Source organism: Ambystoma mexicanum, chromosome 9, assembly GCF_040938575.1.
Source record: "Ambystoma mexicanum isolate Mex_15411 chromosome 9, UKY_AmexF1_1, whole genome shotgun sequence".
NCBI classification, from domain to species: Eukaryota; Metazoa; Chordata; class Amphibia; order Caudata; family Ambystomatidae; genus Ambystoma; species Ambystoma mexicanum.
In genome coordinates this window covers 586,939,892-586,961,507 of record NC_090931.1, presented here as the reverse complement: position 1 = coordinate 586,961,507, position 21,616 = coordinate 586,939,892, and the positions used below count along the sequence as shown (strand labels likewise).

The 21,616-nt window shown below is 47.4% G+C and overlaps 1 protein-coding gene across 8 annotated transcripts in view; it reads right to left on the bottom strand.

The window, feature by feature from the left end:
* CTNS (cystinosin, lysosomal cystine transporter) overlaps window positions 1–21,616 on the bottom strand; it is a 418,668-nt gene that overhangs the window by 9,908 nt on the left and 387,144 nt on the right. For all 8 annotated transcript variants that reach the window (XM_069615198.1, XM_069615197.1, XM_069615199.1 and 5 more), the window contains 2 exons: window positions 10,862–11,032; window positions 10,057–10,174 (listed from right to left, as the gene is read on the bottom strand). In XM_069615198.1, the coding sequence (XP_069471299.1) occupies window positions 10,057–10,174; window positions 10,862–11,032 (289 nt within the window). The remainder of the gene's footprint in view (window positions 1–10,056; window positions 10,175–10,861; window positions 11,033–21,616) is intronic.

Below are 21,616 nucleotides of genomic sequence, written 5' to 3'. Positions count from 1 at the left end.
GTATATAAGTATAAAGTATAAAGTTTAGTATAAAGTAACAAGTGTAATTAAAACAGTCGTATTTTTACCAAACTTCCTGAGTCGGTCTGATTATTGATGTAGGAGTCAGATCTGCATCCACATCCATCTCAGATACTGTTACCTCGTCTTAAAGGAACTCAATGTTCAAAGGCTTCCACAAATGGAATCTTCCACCATGAAACCTTGCTTTGCGAGATTATATATGCAGAAAGTGCAGCTAAAAGCACTTTTAGGGAATTGAAGACAAGACCCAAGTTCAATAAGTGAAGCAGATCGTAAACTATGTTAGAAGGAGAACAATCAATGGGAATAAAATTGGACCTCCTACACCATACTACAAATCTTTTCCATTTGTTAAAGTAACAGTGTCTAGAGTTTGGTTTATACGCTTCTTTTAATATTTACATACATTTGGTAGGTAAATTACGATGGCCAAACCCTATGACCTCAGAAGCCAAGCTGCTAAGTTGGTTGTCTGAGGGTGTGGATGAAGGGTTGACCCTTGTTTTTGTGACAAGATGTTGTAAGGGCAGGTTAGCTTCATTGTGGGCAAATAGACATCCTGAGTAGGTGGGAGTATCATGTTTGACGTGCCCACATTGGAGCCACTATGATCATTGTTAACTGCTCCTAATGCATTTTGTGGATTACTTTGTTCAACAGTGGCGTCAAAGGAAAAGCATATGCAAATATCCCATACCAACCGATCCAAAGTGCGTTACCTTTGGATCGCTTCTGGGGGAACCAGAAAGCATCAGTATATCATTTTGTATTTTCTTCTGTGGCAAACAGATCTATGTCTGAATGACCCCATCGTGAGAAAATGTTGGACAATGTTTGAATGTAGTTCCCTCTTGTGTTCCGATGGTAGACCTGTGTTTCTGCTTAGTATGTCTGCTATGAAGTTGTGTTCTCCTGGAACGTGTTGTGACAAGAGGAAAATGTCCCTCTGGAGACTCCAATTCAAGATTTTCTGTGCTAGTCTGGGCAGATTTTGAGAATCTGTCCCGCCTGGTTTGTTGATGTAAAACATGGCGCTTGTACTGTACGTGATAATGAGTACAGACTTCCCTATTAGATGATGTTGGAACGCATGTAATGCTGCACAGCTAGCAATTCCAGGACATTGATGTGCTTTTTCACTAGCATTTGTGTCCACATGCCGTGGGCTGTATGGTGGAGGTAATGTGTTCCCCATTCTAAAAGGGACTAGTCTGTTGTGAATGTGACCTGTGTTGGTGGGTTGAAATGGGTTTCCCTCTTAGCAAGTTCCCCTTTTCCACCATTGCTGCATTGACACCAGAGTCAATTTGTGTGTGCCTGCGACCATTGTTTCGCTAACCATTCCTGTATTGGATGCATGTGTAGCCTTGCATGTGTCACAATGAAGATCCATGATGCCATCATACCAAGAAGGCGCATCACCTTCCTCACTGTTATTGGCCGACCAACATTATAACACAGGAGGGATTTGCATCAGAAAGTTCTGAACTGTTTCTTTGGAGGGGAAGACTAGAGCATCTTCTGTCTTAATTACAGCTTTTAGAAACTGTTTTGTCTGACTGGGAACCAGGCTTGACTTTCTGTTGTTGATCGAAAACCCTAGTTGATGCAGAAGGTTTGTCTCCTCCGTATGCTGTTGGCATATTCGTGGTGCACCTCCTGTTATGAGGCAGTGGTCTAAATATGGGTAAATTGGGATTTATTGTTTGCGCAGGTGTGCTGCTACCACTGCTAGTACCTTTGTAAAGACCTGAGGGGCAGGTGCAATTCCAAAGTGCCCCCCCCCCCTCTTGAACCTTCGGTACTTTCTGTGAGCTGGCAATATTGAAAGTAGGCATTGTTCATATGTAGTGCTGCCATGTAGTCATCCCTCTTGAGCTGAGGAATGACCTCCTGTAATGTCACTCTGAATTTCTGAGGTTTGACATATTCGTTTGCTGGTCTTAAATTGAGTACTGAGCATTTGGGCTTGCCTTTCTTTGGAATAAGGAAGTACACAGAATAAATACCCTTCTTTGCCTCTAATGGAGGGACAAGCTCTATGGCTCCTTTTCTCTAGAAGAGCTTCTAGCTCTGCTTGTAGAATTTGCTGGTGGTCTAACTGCATCTTTCTGTATTTTGGAGAATGATCGCGTGGCAGTTGAAGGAATTCCACGCAATATCCGTCCTTGACAGTTGGCCAATAACCACTTGTATGATGTGATACCCTCCAATACGTGCGCAAACAGAGATGTGTGACCACCTCCCTTTGCTGGGGTGAGATGGGGGCACTTGAAGCAGAGTGTCATTGCTTGGCGGGGGTAGCCGAACCCCTGTTGGTTTGGCACCTACCACCACTATGCCCTTGCCTAAATTGCTATTTGAAAGAAGACTGGGAAGCTGATAGTTGTTCCGGATTAGTGTACCATGAGCTGGTACAGGCTCCTGATGTGTAGCTGGACTGAGCGGAGGGTCTAGCAGATCCTTGTGTATGAAAAGTATGGCGGTTGCCATATAACCCTCTCTGTGCCAGTCCTTTTGTGGGTGGTAGTTACGACAAGGGAATCCGGCTTCAAGGGACCCTTGATGAAAAGTGGGTCTGTGAGTGCCAGTTTAAAGTGCTTCTCAATGCGCGGGTTGACAGTCCTGGTTTGTGCAGGTGTAGAAAAGAACTGTAGAAGACGTCTCCTAACTGATTGTAATAAAGGGATGTACTGACCCCTCTGCTTCTTTTCATTGAGGATTTAATCAACGAAGTAAGTATCCTCTTCTGACTCTCGTGTGTTAATTTTAAAGAAATCTACAGCCTTTTTAAGAAGGCAGTTATAAAGCAGTTGGTAAGCAATGGGTGAGGACAAAACAGGGTCATTCGGGACATCTTTAGGTGGGACTGAATAATCATCTGGGTCTGTGCCAGGATCATATTCTAAATAAGCCATCTTCATCCTCATTGGCATCTAGCTCAAAAACAGACTAATCATAAGAACCAGTAGGTTGTAATCTAGAAGTCTTTGATGCAGGCTCATCTTCCTCTTGTGCAATGTGCCTGTGTTTTAACAGGTGCTTTTCAAGAGACTCCATAAAGGAAGTCATCTGGTTAAGAGTGTTTTCAAATATATCTTCAGTCCAAGGACTACCAGAAGGGGTGTCTTGCAAAGGAAAGACTATTTCCTCTGGCACTGTGTGGGATTTCTTGTGAAGTGAATCTACTAATGGGGATGTTGCTACTGTGTATCCAGACCTTGGTGTTTCATCAGGCGTCGAAAAAGTCAGTTTCGGCAGCTGCAATGGCTGTTTTGGTGATTGTGAATGTATCCTGGGCGCAGAACCAGTTTTGGTCAGCGTGGGTTTAGCTTTAAGAACATGCGCCTAAAGTAGAGCACTGGGCACACAGGTTTCATGAGACTCTGAGCCACCTGCTGAATGGGGAGGTTCCGATCTTTTCTACAACACAATGACCACAGGGCTCTAGCAGTCCATCCCTAACTAGTTGTGAGTTCTTCAGAGTCCATTCGGACGGAATGCAGGTAAAAGACAGCAGCAGACAAGGTATAGTTCCAAAGGATACCTTCAGTATAAGTAAGTGTTCAGATGGATTTCTGAACTCTAACCTGGTGGGCAGAGGTTCAGGAGGCCAGCCTTGTTTCTTGGAACAGGGTAGCCTTCTGGACAAGCCAGACCAATCAAGGTAGCTTGGCGGCGGTCAAGGAGGGGTGAGGGTGACAAAGACCTCAATGAGCACACAGAGTAAAGGACACTTACAAATCACTCCCAGTCAGGTGTAGATATATTAAAAATACATATACATTTATTTCAAGGCCTTTGAGTTTCAAACATACAAATCTAATCACAGTAATACTTATTAGACCAACACAATCCTATCTAAATACATATGTACAAGGCCAATGGGGTCTAAAGGGCTAATGCACAAAATGGGTCCAAAACCTAAAAGGGGAAGAAAACAGGCAGTGCAAATAGCCTTTAGCTCCTTCTACATCCAACACACTCCTAACTAAGAGGCAGTCTGATCCCTAAGAAGAGGGGAGCCTAATGCTCAAAAATACAGGTAATGCAAGCGCACGCAGTAGTTCCAATGGGCAAAATGGGGTCTCTTCAGGGGCTTGTAGCAGCTCAGGAAGGTGGGTGAGGCAATGAAGAATAGGTTCCCACTATTCAAGGAGGGTCTCCACTTGAGGGCAGAGTCGATTCCAAGAGTTGGGAATAGTTTGCTAGTTCGTACCAGCAGTGGAAAGGAGAGGGGACCCAAGGGGCCACTCGTGCGCAAAAATGGATGGAGGCGCTAGGGCCCACCGGCTAGGGTTTACCATTTTGGAGCCAGGCCACCTATTCGTGTCAAGTTTACCTGGCAGGAAAGGGTTAAAATTATATGAAAAGATAAGCTGCCACCAGCCGTGTCCGTGACACATTTGCACATCTCCTAAAGAATCCTTTGAGAGTATCTAGGGCTAATGGAAATGACTAAGACTACACTTGTTACATGTTGCACACAAGTCGCAACATTGGAAAAGGACTAAGGGAAGCAAAGTCTCCCAGTACTGACTGTCTTAAGGGCATGTCAGTTTCACCATAAAAAGTGAGCCAAAGCCCAGAGGAGTGCAGCAGAAGGCTGGGCTCCCCTGGCAAAGTCAGACTATGGTGTTAAACGGCAGCAAAAAAGTTGGGGGGTACACAACTGGAGGGAAAATTACACTTAAATGGAAATATTTCCTAACAGTAAGTAGAATGCTTTTGTTGGAAGGAAAGTTATCAGGGACCTTGGAAAGGCCTCACTATAGGCACACAAGCATTAGGCCTGGGCGAACAGTAAGGCTGAACACCCAAACAATGGAATCAGCACTCCAGTGACAAAATGGCTTGATAGTACTACCCCCGAGACCCATAGTACCTGAGGAGTGAAGAAGAAGATGCAGCTGGATTATTTCACAGTACAACAGCGGTGGACCCGGTCTACTGTCCCTTGATCGTGGTGACGAATGGAGGGATTCTGGAAGGGATGTTGCAGCAGCGGTCAAGAGAAAGGACTTAGCATGGAATTCTTCGTACTCCCACGTCGGTCTGCTCGAAGGATGAACGTTTACCGCCCGGTTGATCCGAGGGGACTTTGAGGGGAATGTTGTCTCTGGAGGTGCAACTGGAGCTCACCAACATTCTGGGAGGTTTCATTCACGATAAGACGATGCACTGCAACTGGGTCAGAGGTCCCCTGGTATTTGCGGTTTGCAGTCCAGAAAGGTCACAGCAGGTCAGGGGATGGCTCGTTCCGCAGCAGTCATAGGCTAGTTGGTTGCACCAGCCAAAGGGAAGGAGTCGTTCTCTTTGGAGCTTCTTGGTCGATTCAAAAACAGGGTCAGGACAGCAGCTGTCTCTTTGCGGTTACTGGAAGGGACTGCAGACGTCTCTGATCATCTTCTTAGGATTCTCTATTCGGTATCCAGTCATTTTATTGCAAGCAAAACAGAGTGGTACATAACAGAGCAGACAATAACACAGAAAAACACCAAAAGGATTAAATAAATATATAAAGGGTAGTGGGGTAAGGAATTAAAATGGGTCAGGATGGTGTGGCTTTAAAAGGGTATAAAAAACAATAGGGTTTTGGGGGGGAGGAGACCCCCAAATAAAAAAAAACAAAACCCCAAATTAAAACAAAATAAAAGAATTCAGTGTTTTTCGATGGGTTGTCCGCTCTATGTACCACTCTGTTTTTGTGGTCCGTAAGATCACATATAACCTTCTATACCAGTGGTCGACTTGCCTTCTGCCTCAAGAACCTCGCATTTTGTTGTGGATTTCACATTCATCCTCTGCAAAATCTCCCTGCAGTTTACAGAAAGGTGCGGGTGACTCTCCAGTCAGGACAGTCAGCCCTGCAGTGGGATCTGGTTCCTTTCAGGCACACCAGAAGACAAACGATAGAAGAGTTTTGGGACCCTCCCATGCTTCCTATCCTCGCAGACACACTGGAGACTCGGCGGACTACACAAGGGTTCCCGTCGAAGACAGAACTCAAATGAGGACCTCCCTCCTCCCAGGATGGTAGAAGAAGGACCAAGAAAGAACAACTACACAAGAAATGGTGAAAAAAGAAAGAAGCCAACATGTTGGAACAAAGGTGACCCTCCTGTGCATAGCCACAGCTGTCAATACAGCCTGTAGGCAAAAATAGCACAAAAGTCGGTAAAACACTTTCACCACCACCAGCCATAACTATAGGGATGTTACTGTAACAGAAATGTTATAGGAGCTGAGAGAAAGGGGATACTAAGTAACCCCTCATCACTCCACATAGGGTGGTGTGTGCTGATCTCTCAAAAAGGAAAAGCTAAGAGGGGCAAAACGTATCCTTCTAACCTTGAGAAAATAAAGGAAAATAATATAAAAAGGAGCGCCCAAAGGAGTCCCAGCAATACTGCACATAGGGTGCTATGTGCTCCAAAAATGAAACACAGTTGCCTTTAAAAAGGTATGGAGGAAAGCATGTCTCCATAAAGTAAAGTACTATGAACAGGGTTCCCATGATCAGAGCAAGAAAGAATGAATGAGTGAAAAAAGGCTCCCCTCAATTCAGGAGAACAAGAAAAAGGTTCAGATGTCCAGCAGAAGGTGTTGGTGGGGCGTGGGGAGTTCTCGCTGGGAGAGGGGATTAAGCATACAACTGATAAATCTCCCTAACAGGTATATTTTGTTGAGTGCGTATGGGCCTAATTGTACCTTGACACCAGCCCAACCCTGCCTAGAAATGAAGAAGCCAGACTGTTTCGGCCAAACTGGTGGACACCCACTTCATGCATCACTGAAGAGCCATGGATGGGAAGGTATGGAATAAATCGCAACCACGTGCAATGCTCTGGTGCACCAGCCAAAGCATTGTTTTTCATCATGACTTACCATTACAGAAGAGGAAATACTGTATACAAATCTGGCTTAGTCCCATCCCAAAGAGGGGATGTGGCCTAGCAGCTTTGGCTGGACTGCTCATCAGTGGCAGTACAAGGCTGATTTGCATATGGCTGGTTCCCTTCTGCAGAGTGGCAGATGGGCTTCACAATGGTGGTGTGGAAGGTTACCCAGCGCGTTGCCAGTGGTTATGATCAATTCAAAACCTTCCACCCATCACATTTATTTGGTTATAGGACACCCTGTTTACATCTTCTAAACTCCAAAGTTAAAGGCTCCTGAAAAACCTCCCTGACACATATTAAAATAAAATAAATGCTCTATACTTTGGACCTGTGCATAAGTCTTGAGTGCAAGGAAATGTGTATGCGGTGGAGTCCAAAGGTGCATTATGTGATGAATCCAATGGAGTCATCACATATTCCCCCTTGATGACCTCCTCCCATGTGGCCAGGGGACGCAGCTGCTACCTGATCCTGACCCTAGGGGTGGCTATATGAGGAAGGATCACATGGGAGGAGGCAACTAGCGGGGGGATGCCATGACTTCATTGGTCGGGACGTGGTATCTCCCACTTTCCCATGAGGAATACCCTCTAATGCCCAACACCAAGACCTTAATAGCCTACTGTCAGTTGCTTGTTTCCGCTTGTGCAAGAAGTGAAGAAACCTCTTCCCCATATTTTTTTTTGTCAAACCTACACTTATGACCTAAATACACAAAGCTCCAATACAACCTGATTTTTCTGATGTACCTTCATGTAGAATAACTAAGAAGAACTGTTTAAACACTGTGTCCAATGACGCCTATGGATTTTAACTCCCAGAATCACCCGGGTACTGAGACAAGGAGAAATAAGTTTGTACAAGCAATTACGAGCATGTAGTACAACTTGCACTCTAGTAGTTTTTCCGAGTTACCTGTGCATGGGACTTTTAAAGATGGCAACCGCACTACTGAGGGTGACAGTGCAGGAGAAAACATTGGCTTATATGTTGTATGCAGAGGCTTGCCAGCGTAAGATACTTGCACCGGTGCAGCGGAGACTGCCAAGATCGAAGTAGAAATGCAGTACGCGAGCAAGAAGTGCAATGGAGACGCTGGAAACCACGAGAGAGTTCCTGGTAGCTCGGCAGCTCGAAGAGGCAGCGTTCTTCATAACAGGACCCGAGGGGAAGCAGGCGTGTGACCGCGCAGCCGCAAGGGAAGCTGCAAGGATGTCTACACCCTCCAGGATGGGAAGCGAGTGAAAGAGCCTCACTGCAGAAGCGCAACCTGGACCGGAGACACTGCAGAGAACCGGTCCTACTGAAGTCAGCGGGGACCCCGGCCGTTCCAGCAACCACACCAACAACAATTTGAATGCAACACCATTGCTAAGAGCCCAATAAGATTGTTTGAATGCAGAAAAGGCAAAGTGCAGATTCAAACCCCAGTGAGCTACAGATGTATGAGATGCAAGAGTGGGGCAAAGTTTGAGCAAACATTATCACAGACGTATATACCAAATCAAGGACAATACATACTGTTTTGGTGATATAGAGGAACTGTAAAACACATAAATCCTAGCAAAGGAAAGACGCCAGGCATAAGAAGTCCTGGCAGGATAATACACCAGGTAGTTTGAACTGAATGATAAATCCTGGCAGGAGAGTATACCAGGATGTTGGAAATTGCAAAAAGAGTCCTGGAAGTGGAGTATACCTGGAGGTTTGCAAAGCTACCAGAAATAATAAAGGAGGTCAGTGTTTTCTAAACAAAGGAGAAACATGTGTTAAAGAAAGACTGTTACAGAACGTGTTCCCTAAACAGGAACCTTTTGAATCAGGGAGAGACACAAAGGAACGGTTAGTAAAAAAGACAATTGCCATCCTACTTAAGAATCCAGAGGGAAGGGGAACACCCTCTGGATCCAAGGTCTTTCACCTCAGAGAACATTTTTGTTGGAACTATTCTTATTTTCAGTTGTAAACAACTGTTTTCCCAACATCAGGTTGAAGAAATGTCCTTGTACATTTTATTGCTTTGTTTATAGTGTGAGGGTCAATATAAGACATTTTGGACACAAGGACGGCTTTTCAGTGATTGAGATCCTGACACAGACAGATCCTTAGTTTTTGGCACAGACAATACGCTCTGAATAAGTAAGAACTAAATGTACAGACAGCACATAAGCAATATGCTTGGAATTACTATGCATGCACATCACACTAATACAACATACACACAGTCTAGAAGTGTTGGTGATACTAATTTTAAAGTACAACCACTCAGCCCAAGTTAATTATTTCCCTAGTATGTTATAGTTAAGGAAGTTGTGTGAAATAGTGTCTAGTGCATGTTGCGATTTAGCTAACAAAAATTGATGAACTGTGGTTGTATGCCATTTTTTTGTAATGGGAGATTTTGAAGACCTACCTGAACAATATGTTTTTGCAATTTATTTTCCTTTGTACAATTCTTTTTGTGACATTTCTATTTGGGGAGTCCCATCCCTGATCCCCAATTATCCCTTAACACTTCACCTTTCCCCTCTTTCATATATGTGTATATACCCACACACACACACACACACACACACACACACACAATCTGTGTTCAAATTCATCAAGATATTGTTGTGAAGGTTAAAGCAGTCTGTTTTTTTATTTTGGCAAACCTACTAATCACGATATTATGCAGCAGGTAGGGTTTTACTGAAAAGGTTTTTCATTTTCAAAAATAATTTTTTTAAAGACCTGAGTTTTTATAAGTACTGGGTTTACAAAGCCGAAGGGAGGAAGCTTCCGATTAAGCAAACCCAACTGATTACATGGATTTTAAAGCGATTGATTATCTTAGCTCACAACTGCTCCCTAAACTGTCCAGCTCACAATGAGCACCAATGAACATATTTCCATTGAGGCGAATGTTCAAAAAGGTTTAACCACATCTGTTTTGCCAAATATGGGGAACTTTCATCGTGTAGATAAAAATGAATGGGACACGGTTTGCACATTTTCCGATGTAAAGCATCTTGTAGCCCTCACTAGGACATAGTCACAGCAACAGTACTAATGGTGCTGCATGAGGAACAAACGTGCAAACTCTTTGGCAACAGCAGAGCTGCATTCCCTACCTGCTGCCTTTGCTTACCATTGTTATACGACTGTAAAAACATCTGAAGAAGGCTAAAACTGCCACCAGTGAAGTCCAGCAAGACGTTTCCAATGCTCCAGCCCTCTGTGCTTTTACGAAGGAAATTCATATACGCCTGAAAGAAAGGAATCAAAGAGAATACGTTTGTACATGAAGTTATCCTTTCATTGAATATACATTTGTCCTCTGGGTCTTTGAGTGGAAGTCTATTTGAGTTAGACCTATGAGAGAAATAAACTACAAATAAAATGTTGGATATTTTCCAATTTTCAGAGAGGAAATGATGCACTTTAAGAGGACTGTTCTTAATTGATTGAGCAAAGATTTAGGTGCTTTACTATTGTTTTTGTTTATTGTTAAGGTCACTACCTGGCTGCTTCAGAACAGCTAACAGCTAAGACTTTCCTGTAGCAAATTCTGAGAAGGCCTAGAGCATGGTAAAGATAGGAAATTAGATGTAGCCCGGAGGACGTGCAGGAAATAATTGGGTTTCCAGCCCCTTCAGATACTACAAAAAGTTGCTTCCAGGTGATAAGAGTGATTAATGTAAAGGAGTCCAACGCATTTAGTGCACACAAAAATAAACCTTTCCCTTTAGAGCTTGTAAATGGCCTGTCGGAGGTAAATTCTTTGATCAAAAGTTGACCAAATATATTTGCCCGGGGCACAGTATGTTGCTTGGCAATCATCAACCACAGTAAACAGAAACCGCAGATGAAGAATTAGGTCAAAGAAAAATAGAAAAATCCCCATTGATCACTTGATCAACAAAACCACAACTTGAGAAAAAGAAGGTTTTTACCTGAGGAATATATTTGATAAGAGTAATTCCCAGCTTAATGTAGGAAAATAAAAATAAAAATTGCAGCCATGTGATCGTTCCTGAGACAGCCACAAACAGGAAACAAAAGGCAATGATCCACGCAAGCAATAGGAAACCAATCGCCACTTTGGATATCCTCTGACTTCCTCGCTGTAAAAGACAAATATTTGAAACTATGAATATAAGTAGGAAAAACATCCTTTAAAAAGAAATGCATTACTTTTTTCCATCAACATCATGATCAGATCGTATCTCCCAAACCCTCCATACAGAAACATCCTATATTCCCAACATTCCCTACCAGTTCACCCAAACTTTCCCTCCCTCCCCCACCAAAACAACCCCAAGCCAAGTAACGTTAATAAAAAGAAGAGATGGGGATCCACTTTGGTATACATCTATATTTTCCAACTATTCAGTTTCATATAATTTTTACCACAATGCTAAAAGTCAGCATCGCAAGTTCACGGGGGCCTCTCATCAGACGGTTATATTAGACCATTCAGTAATATAGCCCATTCAGTTCTGTTTATTTCGCCACTTCAGCATACATGTTTGATCCCGGTTCGGGGCGACAGTTCTGCAGTATTGCATTTAACCAACTTCTGCAATCAGTGCTTTAATTATCGACCAGTGGCGCTATACCACGTCATGGCAATCCTTCGCTTGGCCAACTCCAAGGCCATGTTGGCTATTTTGTTCAGTTGTTTCTCCGATTTCCAGACACACCACTGGTGATTCTATTATCCAAGAGGCTCCCATATCACCAATTTTGACTAATACTTCTCCCCAAAATTTCACAAGAGTTGGGCATAGCCAAATCATATGCATGAAGTGTGCATACTGCGCCCTGTATTTAGGGCACATATTCGGTTATGTTGGGTTAATTTTATGTACTCCGTAGGAGTCAAATACGTTCTATGCAAAAACATTATACTGTATAAGCCTTAATCGAGCATTCCTAGATACCGCTTTCGTGTACATACATACCCTTGGGTTTAACATTTATCAAATGGCATGTACCAACAATCTGTTTATCCCAGGATAGGGCTATTTCACATACTTCCCCCACACTACCAGTACGACAAATGATCTTGACAGGTGTTAAAAAGGGAAATAAACCTGGAAAAACATGTGAACAAGTACATTTTGAATTTGTCTTCCCAATCTCAAAACCAAGAAATCATACTCCTTTTGTCATTACTTTCGCACTTGCCTTGAACACACATATCCAAGCAGTTCAACAAGGCATCTGCTTAGAATGCAGCCCTACCCATTTACAGATACAGGTGCAGAATTCCTGCAAATATAGCCTATTCTGACCACCGTTGAGCTGTAGGATTGTGTTCAGTTATTGGTTTGTGGAATTTATTTACAAAATAGTCAGTTCCCTGCCCACCCAACTCTTCTGAATCAGGAAACAAACAGGATGTATGAGCACATACACCATTTCACTGAAGAGCATCTGTAATTTAACTTCAATGGTTTTAAGAGCAGAAAAATATATATAATTGTGTGAAACGCTGAAAAAGTGTGCATAAGGAGCATCTGAGTAACTGCTGGGGTAGTGGGACTGTAAACGCATCAGGAATGGTTTTCTTTCTTTAAATGTATCAATGGTTGGGTAGACATTAGCAAACAATCATGTATTAACAAATAAAGTACATCCATAAAAAGGTACAACACAGCAGGAATGTGTTACATAAACATACATATATCTATCAGTTCCAGACTGGCAATGTTGCATGCAAGTGACATCTTCAAGCTGAGGCAAATCGGGACAGTACTTCTCATTATATCATGTCTCAAGACTGCCCTAGTGATCTGGGGGGAAAGGGTGGGGGGCCTTACCAGCAAGAGCTCAAGAGGATGGCATGAACTACAGCCAGTAGAACCATTACTTAGGGCTAAACAACCACTAACCACTTATTTATGAGACACAGCAAAGGCATTAAACTGTGTGCGTGACATTCCCGTGGGGACTGTAAGGAAGGCATGGTGTCAAACAGTGCAGACAGACACAAGTGATCACAGTTCAAGGTTGTAGACATAAGTGATCACAGTTGAAGGGTGTTTATTGAACTTCAAATGGGTTGGTCAAACGCCTATCTAAAGCAAATAATAACGCAATCCTAGTGAAGTCTGTCAAATAAAAGGGCCTATACTAATAAACCTACTGCCAATCCTTACTTCTAAATACAAAAGAGTGTGGGACAATGATGTATGCAAAAGAAAAGTGTTGTCACGGTTTTATTACCCGGCACACTCCATCCAGGGGCTCCTTCACCCGACAATGAATGTTGCGTACAATAAAGCACTTTTTATTTTTAATAAACCACAGGTTCTTTTCTGTTTGACTAGGCCTCCAACTTTCTTGCACCCAACCTCCACAAGCACCCCATGTCACAATGGACCAGGAATCAGGCCGGTGTGTATCAATAAGATATTTATTATTTAATGAAAAAGGAAAATCAAACAATTTTACAGCCACTAATGTTGTGGTAACACAATGCACTCATCTCTACAAAACAATTAGGTTAAGATAAACTGTTACAATTGTCACAATCTTTAATGGCAACACAGAAAGAGATAACACCAACGGTTTAGCACTCCCCCCTCCAAAGATTAGTTAACTGGATTCCTTTCAATGGAAGGCAGTGGCACGGAGTAGGGACTGAGAGGGAAAATCGGATTTATAGTACAGCCCACCACCCCCAGAATGGGAAGTCAGCAAAGAATGTGAAAACCGGAGGCCACCAGGGGGCGTTTAGGCAATGGCAGCCTAATTCCAGAGCTCCCGCCGGAGCCAGGTCTTTACGGGGATTGAGCCCCCCCCACCGCCCTGAGACCCACCCAGGGAAAACAAAGGAGACCGGACGGGAGGCGACCCCCCGGAGTCCCCCCTGGCAGAAAGAGCGACATCCGGGGACCCCGGAGAGGCGGAGATCTGGCACCGCGGCCTCCGCAGTGGGCGCGCCGCGGACGACCGGTGCTGCTGCGGGCTGAAGGAGAAGCGGAGGCCCGCCGAGCCCGGGGACCTGCGCGGAGGCGATTGCCCCCCCCACGGAGACGACCTCCAGCAGCCAGCAGCGAGGACCGCTGTGCGGGGCCATCCGATCCACGCGGGGTGAGCTGCCCCCACCGAGCGAGACGGGGCTTTCCCTGCGCCGCACCGGAGAGGCCTGATCGCGGCATCGGCGGCCCGCGCCGGAGGAGTGAGGGGGCGCCCTTGTCCCTCGGACCAGTGGCCACCCGAGAAAGGGAGGCGGCGCGGGGGCCGAAAGTCTTCCCCGGGCTTGCCTCCGCCCCCGCCAACATAAAGAAGGGGCCGGCCAGGCGGACCGAACAGAGGAATTTGCCAGAGTGAGGGGTGGGTGGACGGGCCCCCCCCCCCCCGTGTGGAGAGCACGAGAGTTGCCGAGGGCCCCCTCGCCGGGTGTGAGGCCCCCGCCGGAGGGAGGCAGGGCGTGTGCCCGCCCGGCAGCTATCCCCCAAAGGGACACCAAAAGACCACAGAGGCGGGGGGAAAGTGACTTTCCCCCCCCGCGGAAAGCAAGAGACCTGGGGGATCCTACGCTGGGTGAGGCCCCCGCCAGAGGAGAGCGGGGCGAGTGCTCGCTCGGCAGCGGCCCCCCATGAACGGTGAAGGACCACGGATGAGGTAGGAGAGTGATCCCCCCCCCCTAGGGGGCTCCTGCACCGAGTGAGAAGCCCCCACCTGAGCGAGGCCCCCCTCCAAATACAAAAATATGGGGGGAGAGAAGGGGGAAAAAAAAAAAGATGACGGCGGGCCTGCCCAATAACGATCCTCCCGCGGCAGCAAAGGAACATTCCATTTGAGTGGGGGCAGATCTTATCCCGGGCCCCCCCCCCCCTTTTTGCATTAGCTCCTTCCGGGCCCTCCAGGAAGGAAAACACTGACAGACCCGAGAGGGGTTCCCTACTCCCTGCCGGGACCGCGGTCTTGGCGGCGGGGCACAGGGAGGCATCAGATGAACTGGCGGGAAACCTTGCAGGAATATCGTTACCAGGAGACAGCAAGTAGCACTAAAGGTACGAACCCTAAAAGGGAAATGGCCCAGTCGGGGGCCCCGGCACCCTCTACAGCGGCAATCGCAAGAGGCTTTGCCTCGATCCTGCAGGAAATCAGGGACATGCTCTCTGACATCGCTCAGAAGTTCGAAAAAATTGACCAAAGGGTGGTCAAGGTCGAGGAAAGATTGCTACAAGTCGAGACCAACCAGTCATCAACAGCGGCCCAAGAAACACAGATAGGCATGAGGCTGGATGCCCTGGAGAAAAGGGACGAGGAACGGGCCCGGCAGATTGATAACTTCGAAAATAGGGAAAGGAGGAACAACATCAGAATTTTTGGGGTACCCGAAACGGAAGGAGAAACAGAGAGAGACATCACCCGAGCGGTGCGAGACATTATCACCCTCCTGTTTGCAGAAGAGATGACGACGGAACTCACATTCGACAGGGTACACAGGGCGGGGGGGCCCCCGGTCGATCTTGGTTTGGTTCCATTACTATTCGGAAAAGACAAAAGTGCTGGAGGAGGCCAGAAAGGCCCAGGAAATCACCTACAATAATGCTCAGATCTCAGTCTATCAGGATCTTTCCGTCTACACCCTGGCCAAGCGCAGAATGTGCCGCCCCCTAACGCAGCTGCTCAAGGAGAAGGGAGTGCACTACAGGTGGGGCTACCCCTTCTCCCTGGCTTTCGAATATATGGGTCAACGAACAACTCTGGTCACGGAAGATGACATACAGGGAGCTATCCAAGACTATGTAACGGACTTGAATTCCCGGAGGGGCCCATCGGGGCCGGAGATGGGCAGACCTGGTGGCCCCGGCCCCTCGGGAGACAGGAGAAGAAGAACTGGCGCAAGGAAATTCAGAAAAATGAGCACTCCGTCACCAGCAAAGGACGGTGAACGGAACGACTCTGAAGACTGAGAACGGGGGCGATCCGTCAAGATTTGGACAGACGAGTGAGGACACAGAAGTTCTAACATTACCAGCGTCCCCTACGAACAGCAAGTATAAGGGGTCCGCAGAAGGGGTGTCGCCACAGGGCGGTAGGGGGGGCTCAAAATGATGAGCTTAATACGGATCGCCTGGCTGAGGTGGGCAGGCTGGTGGTTCGGCCAAAAGCCAGCGATGACAGGATTAAATGGCCTGACGCCGGGGTGGGGGGGGTGAGGGGGAGCACACGAAAGTTGGGGTTGTTCAGTTAGGGGCTGGGAAGGGGGGGCAGTTGGGGAATTGTTTCAGGCCCACCCGGGGGGGGGGAGGGTCGGGGAGAGAGGGGGAGCATAATACAAAACTAGGGAGCACACAAGGAGGGACAAAGTGATGTTGACCGAGAGAAAGGAAAAGATTATGGCTGAAAGTTTGCCGGCCCTGGGAGTGGGTTCCCTCAACATACGGGGCCTGAATACCCCCACGAAGAGGTCCCTGGTCTGCAGGGAATTTAGAAGGGCGAATCTTGACCTCCTCTTCTTGCAAGAGACTCACTGGGCAAGGGGGAAGGAACCCAAAATGCGGGGAGGAGGAATTGGGGAGGTTTTCTGTGCGTCCCACAAGGGCAAGAAGAGAAGGGTGGCCATTTTGTTAGCGAGGAATGTTGGCTTCGAGAAAGGGGCCATATTGAAAGACCCAGAGGGCCGTTATTTGCTGGTACGTGGGTCCCTGCAGGGCGCCCCACTTACTCTTGCCGTTGTCTACGGCCCAAACGAAGGTCAAATTCAATTCTGGGAGGAGGTGAGGGATAGACTCAAGCTATTCGTCCAAGGCACGGTGGTGGTGGGGGGGGGGACTTCAACATGGTCCCGGACCCAACCCAGGATAGGGAATGCGTTGGCCCCCAGATCTCCAGGGCAGCAGACGAGACCATGGCTCGAAACTTCCAAAGGGTCAACTCGGAATTAGGCCTGGTGGACACGGTCCCGACCCCCAGGACAGGCGCCCCCTCTTTCACATATTACTCAGCCATCCACACGTCCTTTTCCAGGATAGATTACATCTTAGTGGATGAGACCCTGCACCCTTTCGTTACTGGCCACAGGGTGGACCCCGTCCCCTGGACCGATCATGATTTGGTCCGAGTCACCATAGCAAGGGGTTGGCTAAGCGACCGCAGGGGTCGATGGAAGTGCAATGACTCCCTGTTTAAGGACGATGTACACGCGCAGGAGGTGCTTGACGCCATATCGGAATTCTTTGAGCTCAATGATAATGGGGAGGTAGGCTCGCACACCCTATAGGACGCTTTTAAGGCGACCCTGAGAAAAGTCCTGATCAAAATGGGAGCCCAGAAAAAAAGAGAAAGGGAAGCCCAGGAGAGGTCTTTGAGAGAGAAAATAGACCAACTTCAGCCGGGAGGCCCCTCCGTAGAACCCTTAGACTGTGATCGGGTAGCCGCCCTGGACGACTATAGGCTCCAGTTGAAAGATCTCCTCCTACACAAAACAGAAAGGAACTGGTCAAACAGAAATATTATGAAAAGGGGGACAGGGCGGACAGGATTCTGGCCTGGAAACTGAGGGAGGTACAGAGAAGTAGAATGGTGAGAGCAGTAAAGGAGGAGGAGGGGTCGATAGGCCATGACACACTCCACATAGGAGAGGCCTTTCGCCGATACTATGAAAACTTCAGAATATACCGGGGGAGAGGGGGAGATTGAAGGGTTCTTAAACTCTATACAAATCCCGGCCCTGACCAGGAAGATGTCGGAGAGGTTGGAGGGTCCGGTAACCGAGGACGAGGTGGAACATGTGATCAGCGGGATGAAGGTGGGCACTTCCCCGGGCGAGGACGGCTACTCGGTTTACTTTTATAAAAGGTTTTGCTCGACTCTGGCCCCACAATTAGTAAAGGTGTTTAATGCAGTGCTGGAGGGGGGGCTCTCTTCCGGACTCCATGATGGAGGCCATAATTGTGGTGTTGCCCAAGGACGGCAAGGACCCCACGGAGTGCTCCTCCTACCGCCCAATATCTTTGTTGCATATTGACGTAAAGATCCTAGCTAAGGTAGTGGGAAGGTGGATGGAGGAGATACTGCCGAAACTGGTCCATGGGGACCAAGTGGGGTTCATAAGAGGAAGACAGGGCTCAGACAATATCCATAAAACCATAGACTTGTTCCACTATGCCCAGGTGTCGGACCTAGACGCAAGTGTCCTCTCCCTGGACTAGGAAAAGGCGTTCGACAGGGTCGAGTGGAGGTATATGGAACTCGTCCTCTGGAAAATGGGCTTTGGGGCACACTTCAGGGAATGGGTTGCTGCACTATACAGAGCCCCAAAAGCAAGGGTACAAGTGAATGGCAGGTTGTCAGATCTATTCCCTCTCTCGCGGGGAACAAGGCAGGGGTGCCCTCTTTCCCCCCTGATCTACGTCCTCACAATGGAGCCCCTGGCCATAGCTGTTAGAGCACACCCGGACATTAAGGGGATCAGGCGAGGCGAAGTAGAATTCAAGCTCTCCCTGTTCGCGGATGATATTCTGGCTTACCTGGTGGACCCGGGCTCCTCACTCCCCCCCCCCTCCTGTCCCTGATGGCCGCATTTGGGCGATTCTCGGGGCTAAAGAGCAACGCTTCTAAATCAGTTCTGCTCCCCATGAGAACACGGGACCCGGGTTTAGACTCCTTGGATAGGCTCAATGTGATAACTGTGGGGAGGGTCTCTATTCGATACCTGGGGGTCCTTCTCAACAGGGATCTATCACAACTTGCCCCTACCAACTACGACCCCGTCATGGCAGGGATCACTGCAGACCTGAGGAGATGGGGCTCAATGATTCGGTCCTGGTACGGCCGCATGACGGCAGTAAAGATGAATATACTGCCACGTTTACTGTATCTCTTCACCGCTCTCCCAACCAGCGTCCCCAACCAAACCTTCAGGGCTCTTCAGAATGCGGTGCGAGAGTTTATATGGCAGGGTAGGACCCCGAGAACTGCGAAGGCCGTCCTATCCTTACCTAGGGAGGAGGGAGGGTTTGGGTTGCCAGATTTTCAACTATACTACCGCGCCGCCCAGTTGCGTGTCCTCCTCGAACACATGAAAGAGGGTATGGGAACCTACTGGTCATACTTGGAAGATATGGATGCCCACCCTCTCAAAGTTCGAGACCTCCTATGGGCCCCACGCAGGTTCATCCCAAACAGACTCAAATCCCACCCGACACAGAGTTCTCTGGGCAATCTGGAAGGAGGGCCCCCAGACGGCATACCTAAACATCATGGCCGTCCCCGATGTCATCTCTCTGGGGTCACCCCCTCAGACTGGGAAGTAGGGGGTTTAGCAACGCACAGGCCTGGTCTGACTCGGGAATGGAGTGGGCGGGGCAGATGTTTAAGGAAGGGGAATTTCTTGCATATGAGCAACTGAGAGACGCTCTCGGGCAGGGGTCACTCTCCATATTCGAATACCTCCGCCTGAAGGGTATCCTTTGTGACCAAGCATGGGGCCAAAATTTGAAGAGACAGCTGACCCCCTTTGAGAAATTACTCGATACAGCAACCTCAAGGAGGGGGACGGTATCCGGGATGTACAAAATCCTGAACACTATTAACTTAGTGGAGAGGAGAGGCTTCCGCACCTTTTGGAACAATTTGGCAGGCGAGGAGATCTCGGAGGACGATTGGTCAAGGATATTTAAAATAGCATTCCACGGGAACTTATTCACAGCTGATATGGAACACAACTTTAAGATTTTGCAGGGGTGGCATAGAGACCCTGTGAAACTGTCAAAAATGTTCTCGGGAGTGTCCCCCGTCTGCCCAAGAGGGTGTGACCAGGCCGGAACGAGGGGGCACATGTGGTGGCATTGCCCAAAAGTACAGGCGTACTGGGAGAAGGTAAAGGACTAGATTGCTGAAGTCTCTGAGGAACTACTCCCCCTGAACCCTCTGACGATGTTGCTTAGCCTCCCTCCGGAGGACATTGATTTATATACGTACCCTAGAATGTGGGAAACAATGCTGAGGGCGGGAAGGGTGGCCCTGGCGCAGAAATGGAAGAGCCCGGAGACTCCCTCGAAGGAGGACTGGCAAATAAAGGTAAAGAACATGTTCCTAATGGACAAATTAACGGCAATGATGAACAATGACTCAGGCTCGTTCCAAGCAAACTGGTACGGGGTGCAGCAGACCTGGGGATGGGACGTACACTGACGCCCGGTATGGGCCCTGGCGGAGGCGGGCAGGGGCCGGGGTCAGGAGGGAACAAGGGATGGAACGGGCGCCCACGGCCCGGGGAACGAAAAACAGCCATAGCAGAAGTCAACGATCATGTTTTCTCCCAATGCTCCGGACACGAATGTGCTTCCTACGAGACTCTCCGAATCATGGTTCAAGTGGGGTTAAGTTATCAGGGGGGAGGGTATGTATTGGGGTGGTGGGGGAGGGCGGCTTGGGCCAATGGGCCAGTTGAATGTATATCCTTTGAATGTGCATTGAGCCTGATTGTTACATTAAGAAAATGATAATAAAACCAAAGTTTAAAAAAAAAAAAAGAATGTGAAAACCCGTTTTTGGAGCAAACTGGCAGAATGGGATTTTGATTATTACTCGCAACTGCTATGAGACAGAATGAAGGGAAATTCGTGTTGCTACACTTGAGGAGATAGGGAAGCTTAGAGACTACTAATCAGCACACCAGGGCCACATAGAAATAAAGTAGGAAAATCGGTTTTGGGGAGAAAGCAAATGCAAAAGGAAAAATACAATGGCAAATGGAAATACGTTTTATACTGGATTTATAATGACAGGCAGCTCAGGGAAGGGGTATAGCTCAGAATAGGAACATCGGTTTTCATTGACACGGACAGAGACACATAACAGATAGACTTGTAGGCAAACGGGATTGCTCTCAATGGGACTACGGTTTGAGGTTTTAATAGGACAGATGCAAATAGGAATCTGTGGGGAAATGCACACACTGCACAGGCAAATTCGGTTTTCAGTTACAAGGAGACTAATTCTTTTGAGGCACCACTTTAATGACTATAATTATTAAGGAAAGACACCAGGGACAAGGGGGTTAATTTCGAATTTTAGCCAATTTGTACCGTGAAGTTCAATGGGGGAATTAATTGATTTACTTAAGAATATGATACGGATTTACACAGACACAGAGGTTTACCAAAGGGAATATGCTAACATACACAGGCTAAACACAGATTCTTCTATGGGAAGGTGACTGAATTACACTAGAAATGCAAGGTTTTCAATTGGGTTTTCAATTAGGTTTTCAATGGGTGCAATGCTACAAAAAGGAAGGGCTTATGAAATGTAGGGCTGGGGTTATGTGTTACTTACAAATTAAGCCTTGGTTTGGGATTCTGGAAAGCCAGCTGGACCTCAGGACACTCCGGACAGCTAGGCAAGTGGTCTGGTCAGTGCACTCTCAAAGATGGGATGGTTCAGCTGCCTCCTGTCATGATGCCCGCTCCCGGGGAGCCGGTTCAAGCCCGGCGTCCCCGAAAGCGGACATCCAGTCCCCAAGGAAGGACCCAGCAACCCCATATAGGGGCCCTTTGGACAGTGTCCTGGCGCCTATGGCGCCAGGCTCATAAAAGACATCAGTCCTGGCGCCATAGGCGCCAGGCTCATTATGGGAATGCTTGGGTGCACTTACCTGATGCAGACCATGCTGCAGGATCCCGGCCTCCTTGAGGCCTGAAAGGAACTACTTTACCTGTGGGACTAATTTACCATCC